This window comes from Melanotaenia boesemani, chromosome 19 (assembly GCF_017639745.1).
Source record: "Melanotaenia boesemani isolate fMelBoe1 chromosome 19, fMelBoe1.pri, whole genome shotgun sequence".
NCBI lineage: Eukaryota > Metazoa > Chordata > Actinopteri > Atheriniformes > Melanotaeniidae > Melanotaenia > Melanotaenia boesemani.
In genome coordinates, this window is record NC_055700.1 from 24,842,198 (window position 1) to 24,870,019 (window position 27,822).

At 38.2% G+C, this 27,822-nt stretch overlaps 2 protein-coding genes across 3 annotated transcripts in view; one reads left to right on the forward strand and one right to left on the reverse strand.

The window, feature by feature from the left end:
- Positions 1-519: 519 nt before the first annotated feature.
- Positions 520-27,822, reverse strand: part of spag8 (sperm associated antigen 8) — a 31,762-nt gene continuing 4,459 nt past the window's right edge. Inside the window, exons 1-6 of one of the 2 annotated variants that reach the window (XM_041970202.1) lie at positions 7,804-7,971; positions 5,740-5,896; positions 5,468-5,513; positions 2,328-2,442; positions 2,067-2,129; positions 520-830 (exon numbers count right to left, since the gene is read on the reverse strand). In XM_041970202.1, the coding sequence (XP_041826136.1) occupies positions 723-830; positions 2,067-2,129; positions 2,328-2,442; positions 5,468-5,513; positions 5,740-5,896; positions 7,804-7,941 (627 nt within the window). In that variant the 5' untranslated portion in view covers positions 7,942-7,971 and the 3' untranslated portion in view covers positions 520-722. Of the gene's footprint in view, positions 831-2,066; positions 2,130-2,327; positions 2,443-5,467; positions 5,514-5,739; positions 5,897-7,803; positions 7,972-27,822 lie in introns of those variants that run through there. The other variant, XM_041970204.1, reaches the window with a different exon arrangement.
- Positions 23,219-23,828, forward strand: pmchl (pro-melanin-concentrating hormone, like). The gene has a single exon (XM_041970205.1). The coding sequence runs from the start codon at positions 23,275-23,277 to the stop codon at positions 23,683-23,685; it is 411 nt and encodes a 136-aa protein (XP_041826139.1). The 5' UTR covers positions 23,219-23,274; the 3' UTR covers positions 23,686-23,828.

The window sequence follows — 27,822 nt, forward strand, 5'->3', positions numbered from 1 at the left end:
ATACTTCTTTTTAGTCATTCAATCTATTTCTGTTTTGTGTGGTATTAAACTTTAAAATAATGGAAATTGTGTGATTGATATTATCAAAAGCAGTAAAATAGGTAAGATGAGGTACAAAAGAAATTCTCCAATAAAAAAGACAGCTAAATCAGGCCTAAAGCAGAGTGAAAATCAAGTTAATGTGAGCAAGAGAATGGATAATAGTATGATAGGAATAAAGTATGAAGAGGAAAAGCAGCTGCATGTTTACAGATTACTACATGCTTTTTACTGGCTGTGCTCAGCAAGGCCACCGTGAACGCTTTGGGTCAGGACTTATGAGAGTCACACAGAGCGCTGACATACTTTTTCAAGAAGTCAAGCTTGGAGGCAAATGGTTTTTATCGAATGCATAAAACATAAACCTGTTAGTGTGTTATTAAGTTGTTTATTTCAGTCTCCTCATGTTGATGTGTTCTATCAGTCAGCCGGGTGTGTGTTTTTGGTTTTGTTTTTCAGGCAAAAATACTGCAAATAAACTAAAGGCTAATTAAACTTGTTTATTCACAAGACAATTTTGCATAAATTTCCTGCATATTGTTTAATGTGGCTTCTTTAAAACAGAACATTTTGTTTGTTCCAACGTGTTGGTCGGTGCACAGATATGAGACATGTTTAAAAGCTAATCCATCAAGAAGATTTCCTATGTAATAAAAGCGAGTAATGAAGAGCTGTAATAATGCTCAGTTGTCAGGTGGGAGCTCAATTTCATCCAGTCGTTCACTGATGGGTGTGCTGAACTGGGCTGATTTCCTGAAGGGTGTCTTTACGTTGCGGACAGCCGTCACACCCTGTCACACAAAACAAAACAAAAACTTTAAAAAAAAAAGCAGATTCAATCATTTCTTCTCTTTTTTTAACATCCCACAGGATGAAGGATTTAGAATAAAAAACCAGAGAAAAAACTAACAGGTATGCTAACAGGTTACACAAAGACAATTATGGGACAGAGATCTGAGCACAGAGTCTATAATCATCTTCCTCTTGACCTTGGAGGATAAGAAACTCTTCTAAGAGCTGCTGCTGCTGTATTCTCTTCGCATACATTATATGGTGGTATTTGTGCAGGCACGGCGCCAGGATTTTTTTTCTCCTGGTGCTAATGAGGGACTTGACCAATACGTGGGGGTGCTAAGAAAATAACAGATTTCCATGACTTAGGTAACTTTATACATAGGTTATCGATTTTTTCAATAAAAGTGGCTAAGATACACAGCAATTTAACTGAATTAGCCAAAGAACATTCAGCAAAATAACCAGGCCTACAACGAGCCACAAAGCAACGGCAAAAATGTTTTCACGTGGAAAGGTGCAAGATTCAGCACCAGACAGCGACCATGTGATAAACAAGCAACACATACAGAATGCAACAAACGCATTTATTCTACATGCATAATTAATGAAATCAACTATGCATTGCTTTTATTGCCTCGGATCACAACATAACTTAAGAAATTAAACTGATTGCGAGATAAATTTAACATACTACACAGTGCAGGCGCAACGAGAAGTGCAAACAATTTGTATCTAATGATTCGGACCACCTCAGCCTAGCGTGAGTTTCAACAAAAAGTTTCCGCCCGCCCTCTGTCCCCTCTTAATCAGTGCACAGAAGAAACATGCAAGCGGAGAATCTCCGCAAACTGTTTTTAAACTAATACATTCCTTTATTATAATATTATATATAAATTCATAATTATATTTTTTATAATCTAATTTCTTGGGGGGGCTTAATGGGGCTACACAGATTTATCACGGGGCTGTAGCACCCCCTAGCCCCGGTGTGGCGCCGTGGATGTATTTGTGTCTAAGTGTTATCAAACGAGAAGAAAAAACAGACTACAAAGGCATTTATAATCAGATAAAAAATGACTCTCTACACAGGATCATATATGCTTTTTGGCCCAAAAGCAAAGATAAAAATGAGGATTTTCATGAAGATTTATTATTAATGCAAAAAATAATTTCACTGACAAATGTAAAAAAAAAACAATTGTTCTTTTATTGGACAGCACAATCTCACATACCTGCACCCGCTGATAATTCTCACTCCAAAATGTAATAGCCTGGTCATTTTTATAATCATGAGTCTGAAAAGGAGACAAAAGGAAAACACGGTGAACACACACACACACACACACACACACACACACACACACACACACACATATATATATATATATATATATACCATATACATACATATAGTTTTGAAAATTAATTAATGTATTCTTCTCTTTATTTCTGAGAAACATAAACCGTTAATGATATTATATATTGACACATACCTCTGTTGTCTCCGGCCTGTGGGGTATAAATCCTTGGACACAGAAATCTCTTTGGGTTGTGGTGACGTAGTCCGGTTTGGGTGTCGGTTGGTTCCGTTCAGCATGAACTCTCTCACTGTGAAAACAAGAGGATAGTAGCTCAGACTCTGTCGGCCTCTTTCTGATCCAGTCATCTCTTTTCTGTGGAGTTACATAAAGTAGTTCAGTGAGGTGATGATGTAAATAAATTAATGCAGCATGAGATTGCCGGAAAGAAAGCAAGTAAAAAACATGATGACGCATTTATATAAACTCTTGCATTCAGGAAATAGTGAATGTGTAAGGTATCTAGCTCGTTGAGGTACAAGAACCTTGCTACATTCAGGTCTGATGTGTGTTCCCACACAGAGCTGCAGAGAGGCCAAACACAGCCAAACAACTGGTACAAAGGACAGATGATATATAAGGTGTACAGTTCTTGTGCAAATGGAAGTCAGTTATATAATTTCATGACAGTAACTTAGTGGACATTATATGAAGTGTGCACTATGCCACAATACACTAAGGTAGTCAAATGAAAAGGAGGAAACATCCATTTACGTCTACGATTTTACACATCAGGGCTTAATTTATAAACCAAACATAGATTTGTGTGTTAAAAACCAAGTACAATGTTCTTGTAAAACCATCTTTAGTGGCAATAACTTGAAGTAATATTTTTCCGTATGTCATCAGCCTGTTATCTTCAAATAACTTCGCTTAACTCACCCTAACAATGGAAATCGTGTGAAGCCGTTCTGTGACACAGGTTATCAACTCATTCAGGCTCCTCACATCTGGATACGTGCATGTTCATGTACACCAGGTGCAGTTGACAGCAAATGATGGATTATAATCATGATGAAAAGCATGTTAGGTTTCCAGCATAAGTTGTCAGGATGCCGGCTTTATGAAAATCCAGAGCTGAACCTCTATAACCCACTAATCCTGCTTTGTAGTGCGGGCCTCTGGAAGGACTACAAAATTTGTGGAGTACAGCAAACTGTTTGTCTTGGTTACACCGCCCTCAGTGTAGGACTTTTACCTTCCTAAGTATCTGTCTGCATGGGCTGTGTTTAATCCTCCCCTTACTCAGGCTCAGGGAAGAATGACTCCGTGATAAAAAAAAGTGAAAGGCAGAGAAGGGGTGGATCTGCTCTGATTGACACTGATCCGCTGCTCTACACCATGTTGTGTGATGGTTTGAAATTGTGGCCTGCAGCAAAGAATGGCACAGATGAGTCAAATTTCATTTCAAGATGAAGAAAAACTGGCTTACATGAAGTTTTTGTTTTAAGATAAATACAGTTCGGTCAAAACCACGTTTCTGATTCCTGCCCTGACAGATGTCATGACTCTGAGGTAACTCAGGCCCTTATGATTTCCATGATGAGGAAAACGCAGATTAAATCACAGAATTTGACAGCAAAACTGAAATCAATTGTAAAACTAGAAATATTGTGGAATTTGAGGAAGCTAGAATAAAAAAAAAACCTGGATGAGAGTTGAATGAATTTTAACCATCTGTGCGACATCATCTTCACTGATGGGGCTCAAGTCTCCCCCCGAAGTTCAGCAGTGTCTAAGAGGCCGGCAGAAGCATAAAAAAATGTAGATCTAGAAAAAATGAAAAAGCTGCACCCGTTTCTAGTGAAGCATCAGACTGGAAGATACTGGCTGAAAAACAAGGAGGAGCCTCCATAAAACTCACTCCGTGTGTTTGAGCTGCACCTGCAGGCTGTTCTGAAGAAGATTCGTGGTAAAAAATATTTATATAAGTGTCTGTTTACACAAAAGACTTCCATGTATTAAAAGAAAAAATAACTTGAGCAGCCATAAACGTGGCACATAATAAAGCCAAAGAGGAACTGATTTACACCAAATTTAAGTCCATGTAGATAAAGCTCATAATAAAGAGGTTATTCATTAGTCCAGCACAGCGTCATGAGCCCTTTCAAAGTTTGACATTTTTAGTTTAATTCATAAAAAAAAACAAAAAAAAAAAAAAAAGCTCTTTTTAGAACTTAACATTAAAAGAAAGATCAACGTTTTCCTATACTTTATTCTTCTTCATAATAATTTAAATAACCATTCATTTCTATGGGTCTATGACCAAGAGGCAATCCTTAACATGTCTCAGAGCGATGCTGTGAAAACTTGAGTTTGCTGGTGCACCCAAATTTAAAAAGTTAGCTGCACCAGTGCAACCCTTTAAAAAGGTTTTCTGAAGCCTTGCCTTTGGTCCAAAAGGCAGATGTCTGGTGATTTGTTTGGGTGAAACTGTGCTAACATGCTGTTTTTAGAAAGAAGAGGCTTACCTAGCAACCCCTTAAAATGAGTCATGTTTGTTCAGCCTTTTTCACGTGGTACTATCATGAACTGGAACATTTAACATGCTAACAGAGGCCTGTAGGATCTGAGATGTAGCTCTTGGGTTTTACAGCACTGTCTGACATTGGGCTGAATTTACTGGGATGTTCTCTGCTGAGACTGGAAGCTGTCTTGAATGTTTTTACACAATTTTAAGGCCCGATAAAGTGTAGGTCATTTTTTATTTCCTTATGATATGTAAAATTTCAGGATAAAAAAAGCTGCACTTTTTTCAAATGATTGTAATTAATTATATATACACCGTATCAATCTGCCATAAGGATACCTCTTTTAATCGGTGGCAAAATCAATGAGCCTAATAAAACTCTGAAGTCTCCACTAGACAGTATCTCACTATGAATCATGCACTACTTATGTGCGCTAATAAAATCAAGGAAGTTTAGAACATGGCATGCTAAAGACTGAGGGCAGAGACTACTACTAGAATATTTGCTGTCACGCTTTGTGTTTTTTATAAACGTCCAACTCATATATGATGTTTATTTCCACATTTGTGGGGTAACAAAGCCCATTAAGATGACTGGCCTCCATATAAAATAACACTATAAAATCTGCTTGAAAAGTGTTAGAGCTGTGACGGAGCGAAACAAAACCCAGGCATGAACATATTACATCACTTTCTTTTAACATGTTGCTCTGAAGACACGTTCAGGCAGTGGTCTTCACTTCTACAAACAAACCCCTTCCAGAAATAATTTATTCAGCATTAAAAGACTTGTTGATTGTTTTACCTTATCATCTGGTATATTTGCTTTTCCAAACGTTCTCTTCTGATGCCTGAAATGTGGAAATAAAAACAATCAGCTGAGCATGCATGGCAAATTATCTGCAACAAGATTGTAACAGACCGAGGTCACGATAGTCATCAGGATCTATGAACAATGTAATCAGATACATATTTAATAAGCACCTGAATAAAAACTTCTCCAATATTCCAAATACTTGTTTAGCCTGTAAACAGCTTATAATGATCTAAGATTGCATAAAATACAAAGACACCTACCACACAGTCTCACTCCGGGACTCTTTGGAGCAACATGAGCTGCTCTTGTCATTGTGAGAGTTTCCATTTTGGACTCTTGGTCTGTTGTGAGAATCCCTTTGTGCCCATGTTTCTGGATCCATCTCCAGTCGTCTGTGTCAGGAGCAGCATCAGATCTCTGAAAAGTATTAATTTATTAGAATATAATCCAAGAATACAAATATAACTTTTGTAATGACCTGTATTTCAACTGGTGAATGTCATCTTTCATTTGTGTTTGGTTGATGACTTCTTCCCTCCAATAAAACCAACTGCTGTTTAATTATACAAGGTTGGAAAGCCTGATCGGTCACCTTCACAATGAGGTATGATTTGTGAAGATCATGCTTCTGTGGAATGAGCAACTCAGCTAAACATGTGGGTGGGTACACTGTCAGAAAAAGGGGTACAGTGGTAGTACATATCTGTCCCCCTGGGTGCAATCTGAACTTACGACTGGACTTCACAGTGACTATATGTACCCATCTGAAGGTCTAAAAGGTACATTTATGTTTTCAAGAAGTAAATGGTGCATATTTTGTACTGTTTCTAGGGTACAATACCAGTCTGTGATGGGAAAAACAAAAGAAAGAAATGGTTAAACAAGCTTTAGATGAAGGCTTTACAGTTCCCTTATACATTCAAAGTAGATATAAATAAATGTCTATATATAGTAGTTGTGCAGTTTTGAGGGAACAAAAAAAAGTTTGTATGTAAATGTAGATTAGTGACTTTCTTTTTTTTTTTGTCTATGACTGAACACACGCATAAAAAAAATTAAACTTATTTTACATAATCCTCATTTTTATTGTCACCCTGGGTGTAGCTCAGGAGGAATTGAGGTTGTCTGCTAGTCAGAAGGTTAGTGGTTTGAGCCCAGGTTTCCTTTGGCAAGACACTGAACCCCACATTGTCTCTGTTGTGGTCATTGGCATATGAATGTGTGTGGTAGAAAAAGGTATTATCTTCCTTTTGGGCTGTGGTGGAAAACATTTTCTACTTTTAATGAGGGTACAATATGTTACCAGAGGTAATACTGCTCTTTATAAGATACAAACTGCAAAGGTACAAATAAGTATCCTCTGTTGAGGGTACAACAGCAGTACCTTTCAAAATATCAACCCAGTGACAAGCCTTTGTACCCCTGAAGATACAATGAGGTACTTTATTTTTTTTTCCTGAGTAAAGTTAAATAGGGATGTCAATACAAGCAGGAGAAAATTGCAGGGGATTTTGGCACATTTTTGACAGGCACTACCCACATGTTTAGCTGTGCTGCTCAATCCACAGAAGCATGATTTTTAGAAATTATAGCTTGTTGCAGATGCCAAGTTTATATGTGTATTAACACTTATTTTAAAAAGGAGTAAGAGGATCAAAAATAATTTTGCAAAAATTATAAAATACTTGCAAGTACGCAGCCCTACAAGTACACTAAAAATAAAACCTTAAAATAAATACCAACTCATAACTGTTTAATAAAACTAGTTTATTTAACTTTGTGCACCATTGCATTGAAACAAAATGAATAGAAAGAAAGAAAGAAAGAAAGAAAGAACCACAATGATATGATAAAACATATATTTTTAGTGTGAGGTGGTCTCCGTAGGGGGGTGCAAACAGTTTCAGAAGTTTCCTGAATACATGTGATAATGTAGATAACTTAAGAACATATATTATGGAGGAATTTGACTCTTTTTCAGAAAGTAAAAAACACCTTATGACAGATTATTTATGTATTTAGAGAATTAATTAAACAACCCTGTAGGGAATAAAACAAAGTTATATATTATCATATTCAGGTATTCACATATTCTGCTAAAGCAAAAGGCTGGATGGTTTCTTTATGGCTTCTTTTTTCTCCAAACGTTATGTGAGGGGAGGCTTACTGTCTCAGACTGAAAACTTTTGCTTTTAAATGAAAGAATATACATTTTTATATAAGCGAGAGGACAAGCAAGTCTCACAAAAAGAGCCAGTTCATCCTGATACGTTAGCAGCTCGACTGGCTCGTTAGCTAACAGCGTGGAAGGAAGCTACGCTCACCTTTTTAATGCTGTGCTGCTCAAGTTTTCCAGCTTCACTTTGGTTGAAAGCGGTTGACTGCTCGGTCATTATAGCAAGAAGAACACAACAATGAAAACAAGAGAACGTGGCGGCAGAAACGTACAAACTCCGTCTCATAGCAACTGGTTATTGTTGACAGAAGTGTCGCCTTGGCAACGAGGCCCCGCTCCCTCCACCCCTTCGGTGAATTATACCTTATTTATTTATTTATTTAATTATTTAAATAAACTATATTAAATTGCAATTTAATAATATATAATTAAATAAATAAATAAATAAGGTATTATTCACCGAAGGGGTGGAGGGAGCGGGGCCTCGTTGCCAAGGCGACACTTCTGTCAACAATAACCAGTTGTATATATATATATATATATATATATATATATATATATCAGATTTTTTGCACATCAGCTAAACATTTTAGAACTACAATGAATGCTTTGCCCAATTTATCTCTGAACAGGAGCAAATTGTTGGTCATCTCTTGCTCTCCCCTAACCTAATGGCCTGGCACCCTTTCTGGACCTCCTGATTAATCACTAGCTCTGTGTAAGAATATGAAAAGGAATAAGAAAGCAATGCCATAGCTGCTGTGTGTTTTTAGGTGAGAAGCCAGGCTGCCTTTAGTGTAAACTTGGACTTTAGAGTATAATCCCAATCTTCTGAGCCCATGCACAGTAACTGTCTCTGCACAAAATAATATACTATAATTTCACTTGTTTTCATTTCTGTCAAAAATGTAACGAAGGGCCATTGTAATGTGCTGCATGATGTGACACTAAGGCATCTACTAAACCGATGTTGAATGTAGTGACTGTGGTTTAATCCTGTTTTCTAACCCTAACAAAGTGATATTAATGTCAAACCCAACCAGGAAGTGGCAAAAAAGTGTTTTAAAGCATTGTTTTTCAAATGGTGGTACACATACCCCTTGATGTATGTGGAGAAAACTAAAAATAACATATAGTGTTCATGTAAAATTTAATAATAGTGTAATAGATATTCAATAAAAACTAGATGCAAGCTTTTAAAGTAATATTTATATTCAATATTAAGTTTAATTCAGTGTAACAAACCCAGGTGACCTACACACCAGGATTTCTGACACATACCAAATGACACTACTTGTCAGCGTGAAAACTAGAAACATGGTTGATTCTGCTGAAAACACAGAGTCAAGTGCCATAGAAGGAGAAGAGAGGGTAAAATTCTGTCAGTATTTAGTTAAAAATGTTTTATTGGAATTTAAGTGCATGAACTACAACTCAGCCACGGCATTGTGTTTCTTATGTGGGGAGAAACTAGCTAACAGCAGCATGAAGCCAGAAAGCACAAATGTCATGTTTCTGGGTTTGAGGAGGGAATTTGCTGGAGTCAGGTCAACACAAGATGTGAAAAGTCTCAATGTCATCTAAAGCCCTGAAGATTTCTTCTGTGCTTCTGCTTGTGGCTAAGGTAAAAAAACAAACCATCAGTGAAAATCTCCTCCAGCCTGGAAATACTAGAAAACTCATATCTGTGCCTTTGTCCATTGACAGTTTGTCACAAGAAAAAATGGGAATAACGTTGCTAATGTAGTTGTTGGAAAAAGCTGGATAAATCTATAGATATGAGTGGAAATCCACAACTTGTTGCTTTTGTTCGATACGTTGATAGTGAATATTTACGAACACGTATTCTGCAAAAGTCTGGAGGGGGAAACAAAAGGAGAGGACATCTTTATGTCAACACATTTACATGGAAATGTCCTGAGCCTTTTAGTGATGAAAAAAGTTTCCCAAAAATTTAGTCATGAAGTATTGACATTAAACATGTTTTAAATATTCTTTGGAAATATTTAAAATATTTTTTTAGCTACAAATTACAGTAGATCAGTTACTGATTGCACAACATTGTATTAGTTAGTGGGTACTTTGCTGATTATTCTACAGTGTGTATGTTACTGAAAAAGTTTGAGAACCACTGCACTAGAACCCTGAACAACGTTATAGACATGCTCCAGAGCAGTGGCTTATTATGACAACACAAATGTCCGCAAGATTCACTCCAGACTTTTTGCATAATTTTCCACTCAGGTGCCCAGAAAAATATCCTAAAAGTGAAACAATAAATCAGTGTTTCAGCAAATATTTTAGAGCATTTGCTGCTGCTGAGTTTGTCCTCTCTGCTGACCTGTATTTTGCTCCCCCCTTTGTGAATATGTACAGATTCATGCTGTATCCATTAACACAAGAAGGATCCCCAACAGTGATTTCCACATTCTAATTTTCTGCATCACATGCTGCCTCCTAGACACCCGTTCCTCTCCTTCTTCATATAGCTGGACAGGCACATCCCCAGCAGGAGGCCTCATGCTGTGATGTGCTTGTGTGAAATGTACCAGTGGAAAAAGACCAGATCAGATTATTTGGATTTGACATGTGACAATAGCTTTAGTCAGCCATTGTTCTGTTATTGATCTGACATGGCTGAAAGTGGCATCTATGGGGGCAGGAGTTAAGAAAAGACCTCATTTGGGTTGTGTTTGAAGCTATGTACAAACTGGCATTTTTTGTGTTGAAGTAACCATGAGAACGCAGGGAAATGTGACATTTAACTTTCTGCCTTGTGGAGGCAATTCCATCTTTTAGTCTCTTGATTGTTGAACATAGGAGAACCTTTGACCAAACTTTCCCAGGTCACTATTTTACTGCCTTTTCTCTTGTCTGTAAAGCCCTAAAAATAAGATTTTCCAGATTGCATGCTAGATCCTGCTATAATGTAGCATGCAAAATCCTCAAAAGTTTTCCTCAGATATAAAGATGGGGAAGACATCTTTCCTGGCAGAGTTTCAGGTGAGCACAGAAGCAGATCCTCTGATCTACAAGAGACAGCTGTGGGTGAAGTAATGTCCCATGAGGCACAATTAAATTGAAGACTCTTGTTATTTGATCATCTGTAAAAATTCATTTGTATCCATCTGTCGACTGACCCATCCAATCATCGTCCTCTCTGGTATCAGTCATGTTTAAAACAGGCTTGTGGCAGCATCGATTTTACTTTGATACATCCAAGTTAAGAATTTTTATTGTGAACAGTCAAATAGTAAAAAGATGCTAGAAAAACACATGACAAAATATGGTTTAGGTTCTTTATAGAGGTTAAAATAATCATTGAAGGAATATAATGTAGATTCAGCCAAATTTAGCTGATATTACTGAAAATCTAATGTTTTAGATTGGATGACACTGTTAAGTCTCCGTTTTTAAATAAGAATATCAATGTGATTTTATACCATAAATGTCTGCTAACGTAAAAATTGTTAAAAGTACATTTTTAGTATTATTTGGTAAATTTTCCTGCCATTTATAAACTACACTGTCATTCTGAGGAGGAGCATCACCAGACATTTTCATCGGCTGTCTTGTAGTACCATATATAATGTAATTTATTGCCAAAATCAAACCACAGTTGCTGGAGGGAAATTTCTTTTATGATTTTAGTATACCTGTTAAATCATGTGTTCTTTAGGATTGAAATTTATTCATATCACTGTAAACCTGCTAAATATAACATTCATTGCCTGTTACCGTGGATATGAACCACAGAAACAAAACACTTGGATTGTTGCTGAGAAACAGCCAGGAGACTTTTCACTGTAAGACAACTAACACTTTACCACCCTAACATGAAGCATGATCAGAAACTGAATCAAAGTTTTATTCGTGGTGGACATTTAAAGTTCACATTGACGTGGCATATGAACTGTGCGGGGTCTCTGATTGTTCAACTGGGATTTCAGTAAGGAGCAAGTTTGGTTTTAAAAGAGCTAATGTTTGACAGCAGAATGTCATATGAAAGATGACAAGAAAGGGCTGGAGTCAAAAAAGATTTAAAACAAATGGAAAATAGGCTGATTGGCTGGGTTAGAGAAGACGTAGGAAGACCACTGGACCAGAGAAGTGGCCTTATAGTTAATGGGGATATTTTGGCACAAGAAGGCAATAAGAGAGTAGAAAAGGAAAAGCATGGATGGCAAGAAAAAAAAAAGAATGAAATGGATTAGATCTAATGAACTTTTAAAGCTTCATTATGTTGCCTGTAAATACCTAATGTATTTCCTGTTTTCGACCCCAGAAGGAATGAGAATGGTGGAATCATTCGGTCATACTGTTGCAAAAAGCAAATTAGTATAACAAACAAACAAACAAAAAAAAAAAAATCCTAATAAACCTGCTGCTGTTCTCCTCCAATCCACACATGCTAAACAGAGGCAGCTCAGGCCCAAAGACAACAAGCTGGCATGGAAACAGCACAGTTAGAACTTGTTCTGCTACACCAGTGACATATTCTGTGTAAATAGCATACCAAAAGTCCGTATTTATACCCTTATCTTTCAGTAAAAGGCCCATTTATGCTCTCTTCACATTTGTAAATTGGTACATTTGTTTCAAATGTCACTGCTCTCATACTTCATGCATCCTTTACATTTGGAAAGTTGTCAGATAATACGTCCACCAGAGGGGCAGTACAGAGTTCAGAGTTCACCTCCGAGTTTCAACATCAGTTTTAGACAATAGCAAACGAGGTGATGGTGGACGAGATCTTAGTAATGTACATTCTCAGAACGAGTCCTAAAAAGGAGGCAGCACAATAACGGTAATGATGGGATGTGTTGAAATTAGTTCCGGCTTTTTCTTCTTCTTTGTTTTTTTTCACATGTCAGCTATATGATAAATCATCAAGATTTCTATCTAATTCAAGAACATGACAAGGTGATAAAAGTCCTAAATCCTTTAAAAACATTGAATCAACAGATTTTGTTGCACTCGTATATTAAATAAAATCACAAGCCACTAAGCATTAATGGTGTCCACTTAAACAGTGTGCTGTTCACTAATTCATTCAAAAGGTTTTAAAGTAGCACCTTATGACTTTCTAAGCTTAAAATATGTGTTTCTGACTCATTTTCGTTGTACATCCCTGGGGTCATTATTGTCCAGCAGGATCTTAAGGCAGAGGAATGGCACTTCATAACTTTTTCTTCTACTGTAGAACGTTGTAGCATTTTACAGCCGAGTTACACTTTACGCACCACATCACATGCTAGTAACTGGGTATCAACACACTGATCTTTTTAAAGGCACACTGTTGCTGATTCAGCAAAGAAATACAAGAGGACATCATTGGAGGATCAATAGAGGAGAGAACAAAACAAAATGAGAACATTTTTGACAAAAGTCAGCTTTGGACTGATTTTTACTCACTGGTTAGAGCTCAGACTACAGGTAGGATGCAAGAAGGATGCCAAATTAGCCAAGAAAAAGTCCATCCAAAGCTGGGCTGTTGGAAGGGGTCCAAAGAAGGGATCAGGACAAAACGAACAGTCTAGGTGACCGGGCTCTAGAAAGCAGCTGGGAGGCTACAACGACAGGAGACCAGGCTCTGGAGGATTATCTGGGGGCCAGGCTGATAAGGACTGGCAAGGAAGGCCTTGCTGGTCCCCAGATAGACCAGCGAGGCAAGGACCTCACTGGTGGATAGGCAAAGATCAAGTGGCGAAGAAGCTGGGACACCAATGGCGAGTCATAGGATGCCCTGGGAGGAAGGAGGAGCAGGCGCAAGGCTTGGTGGAGATGGTGTTGTCGGCGTGGACAAAGGATATGACGCAGGCATCATGGACCAGGGCTGGGACCACTGAAGCATTGGTCAGGACCTGGGCCCCAGCATGACGACAGCACTGGAGACACCACAGGAGGTACTGGAGATGGAGGTCGTTGCCCTGCTTAAGACAGTAGTGCTAGGCAAGGTGTTTTTTAAGCCTTGCCTCTTTCTGGCCACCAGTTCACTGGAGCTAATGCTCTGGTAAGGCTGGTAGCCTGGTGGGTCCATGTGGGCCAAATCATACTATAGTGGACCCAAATACTGGCTGATGAGGCAGGTAGGTGCAGGAATCCTAACACACTGAAATAATTTTCAACCACCTACCACAAGCTAGTGTAACGGAGTCTAGTTGATTCCACTTGGCACTGAACAGGCAATCAGATTTGCCGTTTTATTTGCAGTCTATGTATCGGGGACACCTACTGGTTGGCACGGCTCTCCTCAGGTTATAAATACTGGCTGTGACGTTGCCTCAGCACCAGTAAGAGAGGATTGAGCCCATGGTAGGTCACTCAGCGCACAGTACTGTATTAAAAATGTGAAAAGAATATAATAATAATACAACCAAAGCAATGTTATACTCGAGAACGTGCCGAATACATAGCATGGAACTGAATGGGTTAAAATTTCATTGTTTTGAGATGACGCGATAGTTGGCTACTTAGCTCAAATGCTAAGCTAATCTGTGCTAAACTCTTTTCCACAAAGCTGTGCCGAGTGGGTGATGAGTGTGACCGTGACCGACCAGTGTGTGTCTCATCGTTGTTTTTGCAGGTACATATGTCTTTTGTTAGCTTTAAGTTTGGTTATTATTTATGAAATCTGACCAGTAAGAGAGGATTGAGCCCATGCTGTGCCGAGCGGGTGATGAGTGTGACCGTGACCGACCAGTGTGTGTCTCATCGTTGTTTTTGCAGACAATAAAGCCCGTTCCAAATACTAAGAGTGTCGGCCTTCATCCAGAAAAATCACAACACAACGCAGACAGTGGTTACACTAGCATAGTATGTTTTATTTATTTTTTTCTTTAAAAATCTCATCTTTATGGTCTCACAGTCTTCTTAATATAGTATACACTCAACTGCCATTTCATTAGATTCATGTTGCCAGTACCAGGTAGAACCAATCAGCACAAATACTCAGGTAGGTTGTGGTTTTTAAACCATCCCACATTTTGAACTAAGAGGCCCAAAGTATGCTAATAAAGATCTCATACACCGTTACACCACCAGTAGCCTGAACCACTGATACAATGCAGGATGAATCCACCAAATTCTGACTCTACCATCTGAATGTGAAGCTGAAAGGGAGACTCATCAGACCAGGCAACGTTGTCCCATCTTCTATTGTCCAGTTTTGGTGAGTCTGTGTGAATTTTATTTTCGGTTTCCTGTTCTTAGCTGATAGGAGTGGCACCTCGGTAACCAGTGTTTGATTTACTGTTGCTGTTCTATCATCTCCAACCAGACCGCCCACTCTCTTCTGACCTTTGACATCAACAAGCTTTTTCATCCAGACAACTTGTGTGTGAAAATCCCAGTAGATCAGCAGTTTCTGAAATACTCAGACCAACAACCATGCCACGTTCAAAGTCTCTTAAATCCCCTTTCTTCCTTGTGCTGATGCTCAGTTTGAACTTCGCCATGTCTACATGACTAAATGTACTCAGTTGCTGCCATGTGATTGGCTAATTAGTTATTTGTGTGGTGTTCCTAATGAAGTGGCCGTTGATTTAGGTTCCTGATTTCTGCATATCATAACTTGTGCTTAAAGCAAAACTTTATAAAATTATGTTTTCAGCCCCTTGAAAAACCAACTTAACATAGGTTTTAGTCCAAGCGCATCAAGAGCTTTTCAATCACAGCATGTATAAACACCAACATAGTGCAAATTCCCCCATCCAGCATGAACATTATGACTATAAGTGTGCTCACTGAGGCAAACTGGATGGGGAGCAGATTCTCCAAATCCCAACCCTGTAGTTCACTACTCCATCCATCCATTTAAGAAAATAATGCAATTGTTTCACTCACAAAGCACCAGCATTGCTATTTTTGTGATTATATGTTGACCATCTCCATAGCAACCAATATCTCTGCAGATATATTGATGAGGTATAACATGTAGGTTTGTTTCTCCCTTGCTCAAAGCACATAGCATGTTGCCACTGTGGTGACGCCACTTTCTGTGGGAAGTTTCTACTTCGTGATTTAGTCAAATCACCATAAGACAACATCAGCTTTCATCTTCCCCTGCACTCTCATCCCGACCTTACCACCTCTGCCACAGACTGAACGAGCCTCAATAACTAACGGCATCATTTAGCTTTCATCTTCAGCCTCCCCGAGGAGCATTTGGAGCCATGTTGTGCGACACTATTATCAGACAGAAGATACAACTCGCCTGTTCACATCATGTGAAATTTTAAAGGGAATTCTATCACAATGTAGAAAACTGTTTAGGGCCAGAACATTTAGCAAATCAGCCTCCAAAGGCAAGCGTTACTATGTGATCAATCCAAACTAAATCAGTGAATAGTAGCTCAGTAAAATGTATGATGATTTAGTAGAGAAACAACTGCTTATTTGGCCTAGATAATAGTCCAAGAGCAGGTTAACTTAAAAAGTTAACACATACTTCTGACTGGTAAAGCAGCTGAATATATAACCACACAGATCATTCATTTTGCTATCCTTGCAAAAAAAAGTGGAAATTTTTGGGACTTGTACTTTTTTCTGACAACTTTTGAACTAAAATATCCAATCTTTCTACTCTTTGCATCTTCAGCAGAGGTTTGTGTCTTCTCAGCACCACTGTTTGATCTGCATGGATGGGGATAAGTTAAAATTATGCAACATCAAACCCTTTCAGCATATGACAGAATAGACAACAGCGTAGCTAAAGATCAAGATGGATTTTGCATAAGCAAAACATACATGGTGACTGAAAATGAAAAGTATTCAAATGCAGATGGAAATGTTTCAGATAAGTTTGTTTTTCTCATTTGTTGCCTTACTTAAGTGAACTGGGCTTGTTGGCTTAAAGGAGGGTCCATCATTGTGCCAACCTATAAATGATGAATATGGCCATCAATCAAATCTGAAAAAAAACAACTCTGTATACGTAATGATCCATAACCTTAAAGATACAGTATGTGATATTTTAAACATTACTACAATAAAATATACCTATTATGCTTATATTTGGGGGCATAGAAGAGCATACAGTCTCTTTATGCCTTAAATTTCCTGCACTTAACCCTTAAAACTCCAAGAAATTCCCTGATATGTTTTGTTTGCCCCTTTTTTTATGTAAAATCTATGTAGTTCAACTCTTTTGATTCAAGTCAACATACAGCCTTCAGGACAGCCTTAGTTGTCCGATTATGAGGCTAACTTGATGGAAAATGAAGGTATCAGTAGAAATAGCAGCATAAAGGCCGACCAAAACAAGAAAATAAAACAGAACTTTGTAGAAATAACACACAGATCAACAGTGACCAAGCCTTTTCTCTTCTGCACATCATTCTCTCAAGTCTTGGCTTTCAGGAGAAAAAATATTGGCACTGAAACAAACAGAAACTTTTAAAACTTTTCCTTGAAGTTATCTACAGTTATTTATGTTACTATTTATCTACTTTCTTTACAAAACCAACTTAAACTCACCTGGTTTTTGGTGCTGTCATGTGTCAAAAGTCTTCTTGGCTTGATTCCAGCAATAAAGGACCATTATTTGTGTTTATTTCAGACAGACATAGGACTTATTTTTCACTTATCGCTGCTGTCGGGCACAAACCTCCTATCTCCTATCCATTTTTCAAAAAAATGAAAAAAATAGCTGTATGGTTTTGTAATAACTGGACATAATGTCATCAAACTTGGTAGTGTGTTTCACATCATATATATTTGGTTAAATATTTGTAAAACAACAGACAGACATAAAGGGTGACCAATAGTACTGATTTATGAAGGAAAACAAAAATCACAAATTTTGAACAAAGGAGATTTTTGCCCGACAGCAACGTTATGTATTAACCATTTATAAATGGCAGCTCCTGATTGGACATTACCATCAATTTAAGCCATCTGATTGGTTATAAGTTTGACAGGAAATGGCTTGACTAAAGTTTTGAGGCTTAAGCTCCTTGTTTTATACGTCTGGGATAGAGGTGTGGGAGTCTTCTTGCACAAAAGTGTCTTCAGAGTGAGTAAAATGTTAGCTTTCACCGGTACTGGGGCCAGCTGTGGCTCAACAGGTAGATTATCGTACTGATCCTTTGTCCCTCCACTTGTCAAAGTGTCTTTTTCCAAGACCTAGATCCCTAAACCGCCCACAAAATACTCATCTGCGACTGAGAGAGGAAAAAAGCGTACATATACAGCAGGTACATAATGGATAGCAGTGGTTCAGGGGGTAGAGCGAGTATTTCAATAACTGGAGGGTTGATGGTTTGAATCCCCAGTTCATCCCAGTATTCTGCTGTTTTGTTTTTGGGTGAGACACTTCAGTTCTGGCAACTTGAACGTGTGATGTATGCATGTTTGGTGGTTATTGGTGTGGCAGTCAGGTTCCCATGGCTACATATTCTGTTACATGTGTAGGCGGAGGTAGGAGGCAGGTCAGTGCAGGTAAAAGGGTTTATTGGACATAAACTCAGGAGCAGGGAAACACACAATACAGGGGAATGAACCACATAAGGATCTGACAAGGGCAACCTGAAAACCATGGGTATATACACACAGAGGAACAAACTGAGAACAGGTGAAGTGATTCAAAATCAAACCAGGTGATGTAACGAGCCAGGACCAGAAAACACAGAGCACATGAGGGCAAACTAAAAACTAAACTAAACATGACAAAAACCAGAAAGCCAAACCATGATCAAAACTTAAAACAAACCAACACACCAAAACCCAGGATCCATGGGAACCGTTCACTACAAGCAGTGTGTAAATGAATAATGCATTCAGTGTAAAGCACTTCGAGTGTTCGGAAAAGTGTAAAATAAATCCAATCCATCTTCATCTTCAATATTATTATTATTATTATTATTATTATTATTATTATTATTGACACAATAAACCAGCAAAGGACAGAGAAAAACCAGAAGCTTAAAAACTGATGGAATAAATTCCAAACAAAAAGCCGGTGTAACTGACGATGACCGGAAGTAGAAAACAGGAAATAAAGCAAACAGAATATACAAGGAGGAAAATCTCTTCAAAATAAGACAGGAAACAAGACAGAGAACTCAAACATGACAAAAGATAGAAACTAAACAGGCTGCAATAGAATAACATGAACAAAACTCTGCAGATGCTGACATTCTTGTTACTTTCTCATCGGTAAACATTTCTATGTTAAGCTAGTTTCTAGAACATTTTTATAGCAAATTATGATTTTGTTACTCTTTTTGTTTCATTCAGTATAACAAAACTATTAAATTTAACATAAAATTTAACACAAAATCTACAAGTTTGAATGAAAAAGGAGCAGAAGGAAGAAAAATTTTAAGTGCCCCATTTTATAAAATATCCAACAAAAACACATTTACAATGAAGGAAACATAAATGCAAGAACTTGGAAACAGCTATTGATTACAAAATGAAACCATTCTTATATCTTTACACAGTCCATGTTAAACTATACCTGAGAAAGATCTTATTCCTCAATACAAAAAAACCAACAAAATACAACATGTTTTGCTGTATTTGCTTAACAAAATCGCTTTGAATTTTCTTTTAAACATAATTGTTGTTTATAACTCTTTATTTTCGCTGTTCAGATTGTTTCATAAACTGATTCCTTTTACTGAAATACTCAATCAGTTTGCTTCTGAAACATGTTTTTATTAGAGATCTTTGTTCCTTTTAATTACACGACTTTCTCTTTTATGCCTTTCTCATAAATTTCTAGATCCGTCAACCTCAATGTAAACTGTAGGTGCAATATTAAAGGTCAGTGTTGCAGTGAAAGGCACCTTAAAATACACGAAAGCTTATTTTTCCACTGGGAACATTTGAAGGATAACAAAGGAAGCCCAACACTCGCTGTAAAACTCTGCAAAGATAAACTTGCAGAAGTAAGATGTACAAAATGGTGCAAAACTTACCAAAATGGAAACGCTCAAGTAATTAAATGTCAGTCTACATAATTAATGACTGAGTCTGCTTTTCACTTCTGTCTAGGTTTAAAAGCAGAGCTCTCCAGACACTTGTTTAAGAACAGGGCCAGAACTTCCTTCCCATTGAGACAGTCCTCCGTGGATGTTATGGGACAAAATTCTAGTATGTAGATTTTAATCTGTCAGACCTCAGAACAAGCTGGCAGAACACTCTGCTTTAGGATTTCAAGATAATTTAATTTGAGCTGAGATCTGTGTCCTGTGTTTATCTAGGTGGAGTAGCACTTGAGTTTCGGCCGTGTGGTGCACCGCTCTGTACCTAAGGGTCCGACGTTATGTGGAAGCCACTGTCTTACCCTCGCACACTTCTAATTCCTATTACGGTCCCTTCGTAGTACTCCGCCAAGGCCTCGTGTTCTGGCTGGCGCCCATCATTTCAGTCAGCTGCTTAGCACATCTTAACCTTTTGCTTTTAGAAAACCTTTTTTCTTCTTTTTCTTTCTTTTTGTCGAGTTGTAGCCACTGCCTGTGAAATATATACCCCCCTTTAGCAGACAGCTGCTGCCTCACGCCCAAAGGCAAACATGGAAAATGTTTCCAGCCTCTGCTTTGACAGGAATATTAGCTTATTTTATTAACTCACACGGAACAAAGAGTAAAAGAAAACACTGTGGTTTATATGCATTTCTTCCCCCCCTTCTTTTTTGAACAGACAGTCTCCAAAGTCAGGTTCACTCCTAAAAGATTTGCAAATTAATTTGGAACTTGCACATAAACCTACAGACTTATGGTGTTATTGTTAAGTGCACACAGAACCCTTTAGGGACATTTTCAACATAGAAAGTAGTCTCACAGTCCTCAACAAAAGTCTTTCAGTGTCTGAAATAGATGTCATGAAACCAGTAAATGCAATGCAGAGCGCGTGTCCATTTCCACATAACATCTTTCATAACAATTATACAGTTCACCATCAGACCAGGCTGGAATAAAATGTAAAGAAAAATGTAAAAATAAAAGTAAAGCAATCACATCTCCACATAAGGTTTTATTTAAAATCAAAAGACTTGAATTCAAACTTCCTCTTTAAAGTGATGTTTCTTTGTTCTAATTACATGTCATGATCTTTATCATTAGTTCTGTTACTGACATGTCAAAACCATATGAAATAAAATGTTGGATAAATGAAAAGGATAAAAAAAAGGGGGGGATATGATCTTTTGCTCCATTAACATCTATAAGAGAACTCCACCCACCCCATCTATGAAACACAACACTATCTGACATCTACGGGTAAAAGATCAAATTTAAACAAAATTTCAAAGCTTTTAGGAACTTTAGGTATAGTTGTTTTTAATGAGGAATGGTTTATAGAATATCTAGTGCTACACATTACTGATACTGAAATAATATGGGTTTAATGATAGCCAAATTTAAGTCAAGCTTTGCTTTGCACATCTTTTTAAAGTTCAAACTGAGCATCAGAACGAGCAAGAAATGAGATGTAAGTGACTTTGAATGTGCCATGGTTGTTGGTCTGAGTATTTCAGAAACTGCTGATCTACCAGGATTTTCACACACAACCATCTCTTGTGTTTACACAGAATGGTCTGACGAAGGGAAAATATTTGGTCTAATATCCTGGACCAACATGTCTTGATGATGTCAGAGGTCAGAGGAGAACGGGCAGACTGGTTGGAAATGAATGAAAGGCAACAGGAAGTCAAATAAGCACTGGTTCCAACCATGTTATGCAGAATAGCATCTCTAACACATCCAACCTTGAAGCAGATGGACCACAGCAACAGAAGACCACACCGGGTGCCTCCTGTCAGCTAGGAACAGGAAACTGAGGCTACAATTCACACACACTCACCAACACTGGACAATAGAAGATGGAGAAACTGGTCTGATGAGTCGACATTTCAACTCCACATTCAGATGCTAGACTCATAATTTGGTGGAAACATCATGAAAGCATGGATCCATCCAGCCTTGTTTTAACACTTCAGGCTGCTATGGTGGTGTAATAGTGTGGGGGATATTTGGGCCCCCAGCAAAGTTTAAACTTGCTTGTTGCTGACCATGTCCATCCCTTTATGACCACAGTCAAGCATCTTCTGATGTTACTTCCAGCAGGATAATGCCCAATGCCACAAAGCTCAGATCATCTCCAATTGCTTTCTTGAACATGACACTTCCTCTGTCTATAAGTCCTATAAGATATCTTGATGAATCTATTCCACCAGGATTTAGGGTGGTTCTGAACAGGGAAGGGGTGTCCAACATGGTAGTAACAAGGTGTATCTACTAAACTGGGTAGTGAGTGTGTAACTCTACACCCCTGATTCCAAAAATGAGATGATGTGTAAAATATAAATAAAAATAGAAAAATCCAGTGTTTTAACATGTCAGATGTTTTTAGATTTAATAAGAAATGAGTCGTGTTGAATTTGGTAGGAACACATAGGAAACTGTGGGTTAAAGTTCTACTATGCAAAGAGGTCACATGGAGGAAGGACGCCGTCTTCTCTAGGCCAAATCTCTTTTGAAATGAACTGAGGTAAAGTGGAAACTGTTCTGTGGTCAGATGACTGTTCAATATATTCCCAACAACTCCGTTAGAGCACTTAGGTTTATCAGTGGAAAACCACCATCAATGCACCTATCCAGATTTATTTAGGTTTTTAGTATTTTTCAATGGAAGACCTTGTATATTTCTATGCTGAACTATCTCTCTTTAATGCAACAGCATGCATTTGTAGTAAGAGTCCAGGTGCAGGACTGGCCGCCTGCAGTCCTTGGGACACCGATTCTCTCCAGAAACTATGAGAAATCATAGTTCCCAGATGTTTGTGGACTGTTGTTAAGAGACGAGGAGGTGATAAGTTGTGTAAATGTTTCACTTTTAACATTTTCTATGTGTTCTGTTTTGAATAAAAACTTCAAATCACTGTGTTCTGATTTTACTTACATTCATATTTACATGGTGTCTCAGCTTTGGAGTCTACGTGGTTACATCACCAGTTTATTGTTAATATTATGCAGATGCAGGGGTTCAGCCCTCCTGCAGACCATTTAATAGCTGCTATTAGGCAAAGCTGCAATTACTGTATGTTGTGTAAAGCTAGAGATCAAACAAGATTCCACCCAGCAGATATCCTGGCTAGTCTCCGAAAAGAGGCATTTTCTTCTTTTATCTTTAACACGTCAACAAAGAGTTTCAGCCACGAAGACACAAACACTTCAGAAATCATTTGTTTGCTTTTTTTTCTTCCTCTAAGCCAAGGTTAAATCCCCTCTAGAATACAATGCCCTGGGAAAACTGATTTCATGATCAAGTGTCTGACTCAATAACAGCTTCACAGGTGTGTTATCCGTCCTTGTTGTTTTAAAGGGCAGTCATTTTGGATTAATGTGTCATCTGCTCAATGACTTCCTTCTCTTTTATTGTCAAGTGTCTAATTTGAGCCATGGCAACAGAAGTTTTAATTAACTCTGCCAAAATAACGTACTTGAACGCAGCGAGAGCTCTATCCAACTGTCTCAAACTATCCAACGTGGTCAATTCAAGGAGTTCAAAATGGTATAAAAGCCCATGATAGGCGCTTAAAGTCAGAACAGCAAAGCAAGACTTCAGGAAAGCAATTCATCCCTCCGAGTCAACCTCCTGGAAGATCTTCACGATGAGACAGTCCCTCATGTCGGTCATCTTCGCCTCAGCACTCTTTTTCGAGTGCTACACGCTGCTGGTGGCGTTACCCATGGGGAATGCAGAAGATGGACTCTTGGAGAATGAAGCTATTACCTCACTTCTGAGTGATCAGGTGACAGAAAGCAGCCTTGGCGACGCAGATCTGGCCACCATGACCAAAACCAGAGTGCCGAGGCTAATCGTCATCGCTGCCGATCCGAGTCTTTGGAGGGACCTGCGAGTGCTGCACAACGGCCTATCCGTCTACAAGCGCACAGCCGACGACAGCAACCAGTTCACCGAACACAGAGACGTCGGACAGCAGCTGAGCATCCCCATCCTGAGGAGGGACACCATGAGATGCATGGTGGGAAGGGTGTACCGGCCTTGCTGGGAGGTCTAGGACAGTTAGCGCTGCTTCTCAATGGGACTGAACAAAGGACCAAATCCTTTCCTGTCTCACACTGAGTTGTAACATAATCAAGACATCTGTGTATGTATGTTGAAATAACTGCAGATCTGAGAATAAATATCACTGAATTCTGATTTATGTGTTTTATTTGGAAACTTTTTTCTTATTTCTTACACCCATTGTCAAGCTGCGACATACAACATGCTGTAGTTTAATTATTGACTTAAAGAGGTGTTGGGAGGTTTATTATGGGATTCAGCCAGGTTATTTATATCCTTCTGGTTCCAGGGTTCACTCTAAAAGTTAGTTTAATAGAAACTATGTCTTAACCACAAACATCTGATTACATAAACTGTTTCAAAATGTTTCTTCATGTGCATTATTTAGTATTTCCTGAAGCAAATGTATCATCACATTAGAAATTACCGTAGGTCAGCTTACTCTGGAGGTTTCATCGGTTTGATTCAACAAAACCTCTGATGGGAAGAGAAGCATTTGTACCCTCCTCTTGTTTGGTTGCAGCTGGTCCCGAGACTTCTAAAATCACATGCAGACCTTCACAAAACACTTTCTTAGATCAGATCCTGAATTATGGTAAATGACGAAGGAGAGCTGTTGGGAAGGTGTTTAGCAATCGTACTTGGGCACATTTTCCCACAGATTGGAGTTTTTCACTGTAATGATGCAAGAATATTAGGCTTTAGATATTTCTTAAGAGTTTTACATAAGTTCTGCACATCTAAGTCAGTCAGGATTGTTGTAAGGATTCCTGGTTAGTTTCATTATATGGCTTCTGTTTAATTGATAAAGTTAATATATGTCTTCATCAAAGTTATTCATAATTAATTATTCGACTCCGATCACATAGTGTAGTGTCTATTCATTGATTGGGAAGACTTTACAGTCTTTACAGATTCAGTAATCAATATATCTAATTTATCTAATTTCACTGGAATATGAAGATTAGGTAATCATTAATTGATCATTAACTCCTGATTTGTGATGTGTATAATTAAAACTCAATGGGAAAGACGTCACGTTGTTGTCCTTTGAATCCAAAACGTAAACGTCAGAAGCCTTCTTTCCTTTCCTTTCCTTTCCTTTCCTTTCCTTTCCTTTCCTTTCTTTTCCTTTCCTTTCCTTTCCTTTCCTTTCCTTTCCTTTCTTTTCCTTTCCTTTCCTTTCCTAAGTTTACACTTGTGACATTGAATAGTAGACTCATCATCTCTTCCTTTACCTTTAGTAGCCAGTCTCGTGTTTGTTTGTTCTCTTGGAAAATATCGGGAGCTTCTTACCTTCCGTGTTGAACTTTCAAGGTTTTTCTTGCATCTTTTTAAGTGCTGTTAATGCTACTTCATAGACAAGAAGGAAATTGTTGAACTGTTTGGACTCACCCAACAATCTAACTGCTTCAGGTGGTGGCATCCATCTTATCTAACACAGTTCTGCAGTCATAAATGTAGAAAGGTAAACATCAGCCAGAACGTGGACTCAACTGCTTAGAGGCCTCCTGGAACAGTTCCCCTGTCCTGAGGTTCTTTATGCTTTCATATGCAAGACTCATAAACTACAATCCAGACAGGTTTTAATTTAATCCAATTCAACTTTACGTTAACAGCACAATGTCATCTCAAGGGATGTTTTAAGTCACTGTCTAAACCGATAATTCAATACAATTCACTGTATCCAATTATAATCTAGTTAAAAGAGATCCATCATATGATCCACATTTATCCAGTTTTACAATATTTGTCTTCATATAAAGCCAGTTCATAGAAAATAATTGCCTAACTAAGGAAGCTAAAGGATAACACTGATTCTTTTTTTCAAGATAGTTGCCTGAGTATGAACGATGTGGTGGGCACCGGTGGAGAGAAACAACTCCTTTTTAGGATGGAAAATCTCCAGCAGCTTTGACCAGACGGGGATGGAGAGGGCAGGAAGGAGGGATCAACAAGCACCAGAACACCAAACACAAATATCTATACAAGGAAAACGAAGGGGAAAGAGAGGAACGCACAGGGAACAATGCATCATGGGACGGCCCCCAGAAGTGGCAGCAAAATTTAATTAATGGCTAAGATTCACCAAGCCAGCCATAACTATAAGCTTAATCAAAAAGTTTAAAGCCTAATCTTAACAGTAGAGAGGGGGTCTACTTCCTGAAGCCAAATGGGAGCTGACAACTGAAGGTTCTGCTTCCCTTTCTAGTTTTAGGACCTCTAGGAACCACAAGTAAACCTGCAGTCTGACAGAAAAGTACTGTGTTGGGAAATTATGGAACTACTGAAAGCTATAATATTTCAGAGTTGTTTTCATCTTCATGTACGTGTTTCTAGTTGTACACTGTTTTTGAAGGGGAAAGTTTTTTAATTAATCTTAAAACTTTAAATTGTCTGTATTTTACATATGTTTTATGTGTCTGTAACTTTTTGCTGTTTTTCTTGGCCAGAGTTCAGCTGCAAAAGAGATGCAAATCAGTGTGACTTTTCCCTGGTTAAATAAAGGCCAATAAAAAGTAAATAAATAATATCTAATGGAGCTTGGTGATTAGGGGTTTATAAATGTAGAGATTAAACTTTAAATTAGGTCCTGGATTTATTAGGAAGTTTATTAAAAGGAAGCCAAAATTAAAGAAATATCATCCATCTCTGCAGCATTGTTGGATCAGCTGGAGGCTTTTCAGATCATTTTAAGAGTTTATGAGGTTAGAATATGACATATCAGACCATTATTGAGGCTAAAGATTGCATCAGTATTTCTTGAAATGTCCTAATCACCACCCAGTCATTTTCCCAGCACCACATCCTACAACAGGCTAGGCTGTTTCATTACATGCATAATGCTAATAGACATTACACACCTGCATGCCTTCATATTTTGCCTTCTTCCTTTTTTGTTCTTTCATTTTCTCACTTTTAACTCGCTCAGACAAACCTCCATTAATATGTCTTGTGTAATTTCCCTAGCATGTTATCATGATTGAATAAGTCTGATTAAAGCTGTGTTTTGTGGTTTTTCTGTGGTGTTTGGACTGGCTGTATTGGAGTTAATGTGTGCTGACACCATAAATTAATACACTTTGAATGGGTCTCTAAGCAGTAGTAAGTCCGACCATACTGACCTTACTGCAAAGAAATCATATTGCAATTCCCTCTGGGATAAATAAAGTATTTTTTCTTTTATTTGATACTATTTACCATTTTTAGATCATTGGAGGTCATTGACCCAAACTACATGCCAAATCCCATAAGAGTTGAAAAGGAAATGAAGCAGATGCAGGGCAAAAAGAAAATTCAGAACATTTCTTCCAGTCGCTCTAAAGGGAAATGTGAAGTCGTTAGCTAACAAAATGGACAAGCTCAAAGTCCTAACAAGGACACAGAAGGAATGCAGAGTATGCAGTATCATGTGTTTCACCAAGACATGTCTGTAAGAATTTATCCTGGACTCTAATGTGTTTATGAGGACAAAGTACCTTTCTGATCTAACAAATATTTATTTATGGCTTGTTTTGATGGCACCGTGATGTTAATTATGTACATTCCTGAAGCCATTGTTGCCCAGCAGGGTCCTGACACTGAGAAACCACACTTCAGAACTTTTACTTCTGGTATGTTGAGTCACTTTACAGCGGAGCTTTGCTTTATGCATCCCTTTACACACAGCAAGTGCCTATCAACACACTGGCCATTTTGAATGCACCCCGTGGCTGATTTATCAAAGAATCATAACAGACATTGTCAAAGAAAGAGAGAAAAGAAAGAGAGAGGGACAGAACATGAGATAAGACAAGAATCAACATGACTTTTACTGGCTGGAGAGAGTTCAGAGAAGAGGCAGGATGCAAAATGGAGGCTGAACTAGCTGTTGTTAGGGAGCGCCTCCATGAGAAATTCTGCTGAGTTCAGTGGTGCTTCTTTAGGGCTGTGCAAGCAGAGACAACAAAGTCAGGTGAAAGCTAAAGGGAGGAGATCCTGCAACACTCAGTTTTTAAATCCAGGTTAGAACCACCTGTTCTCTGTTGCATCTTAACAGTTTTTATTTAAAAGTCCAAATCTGTACTGTTTCTTTTAGGCTTGAATTTTAAACTTGATAAAGCTTTTAATATTGTTTTTATCTAATGTT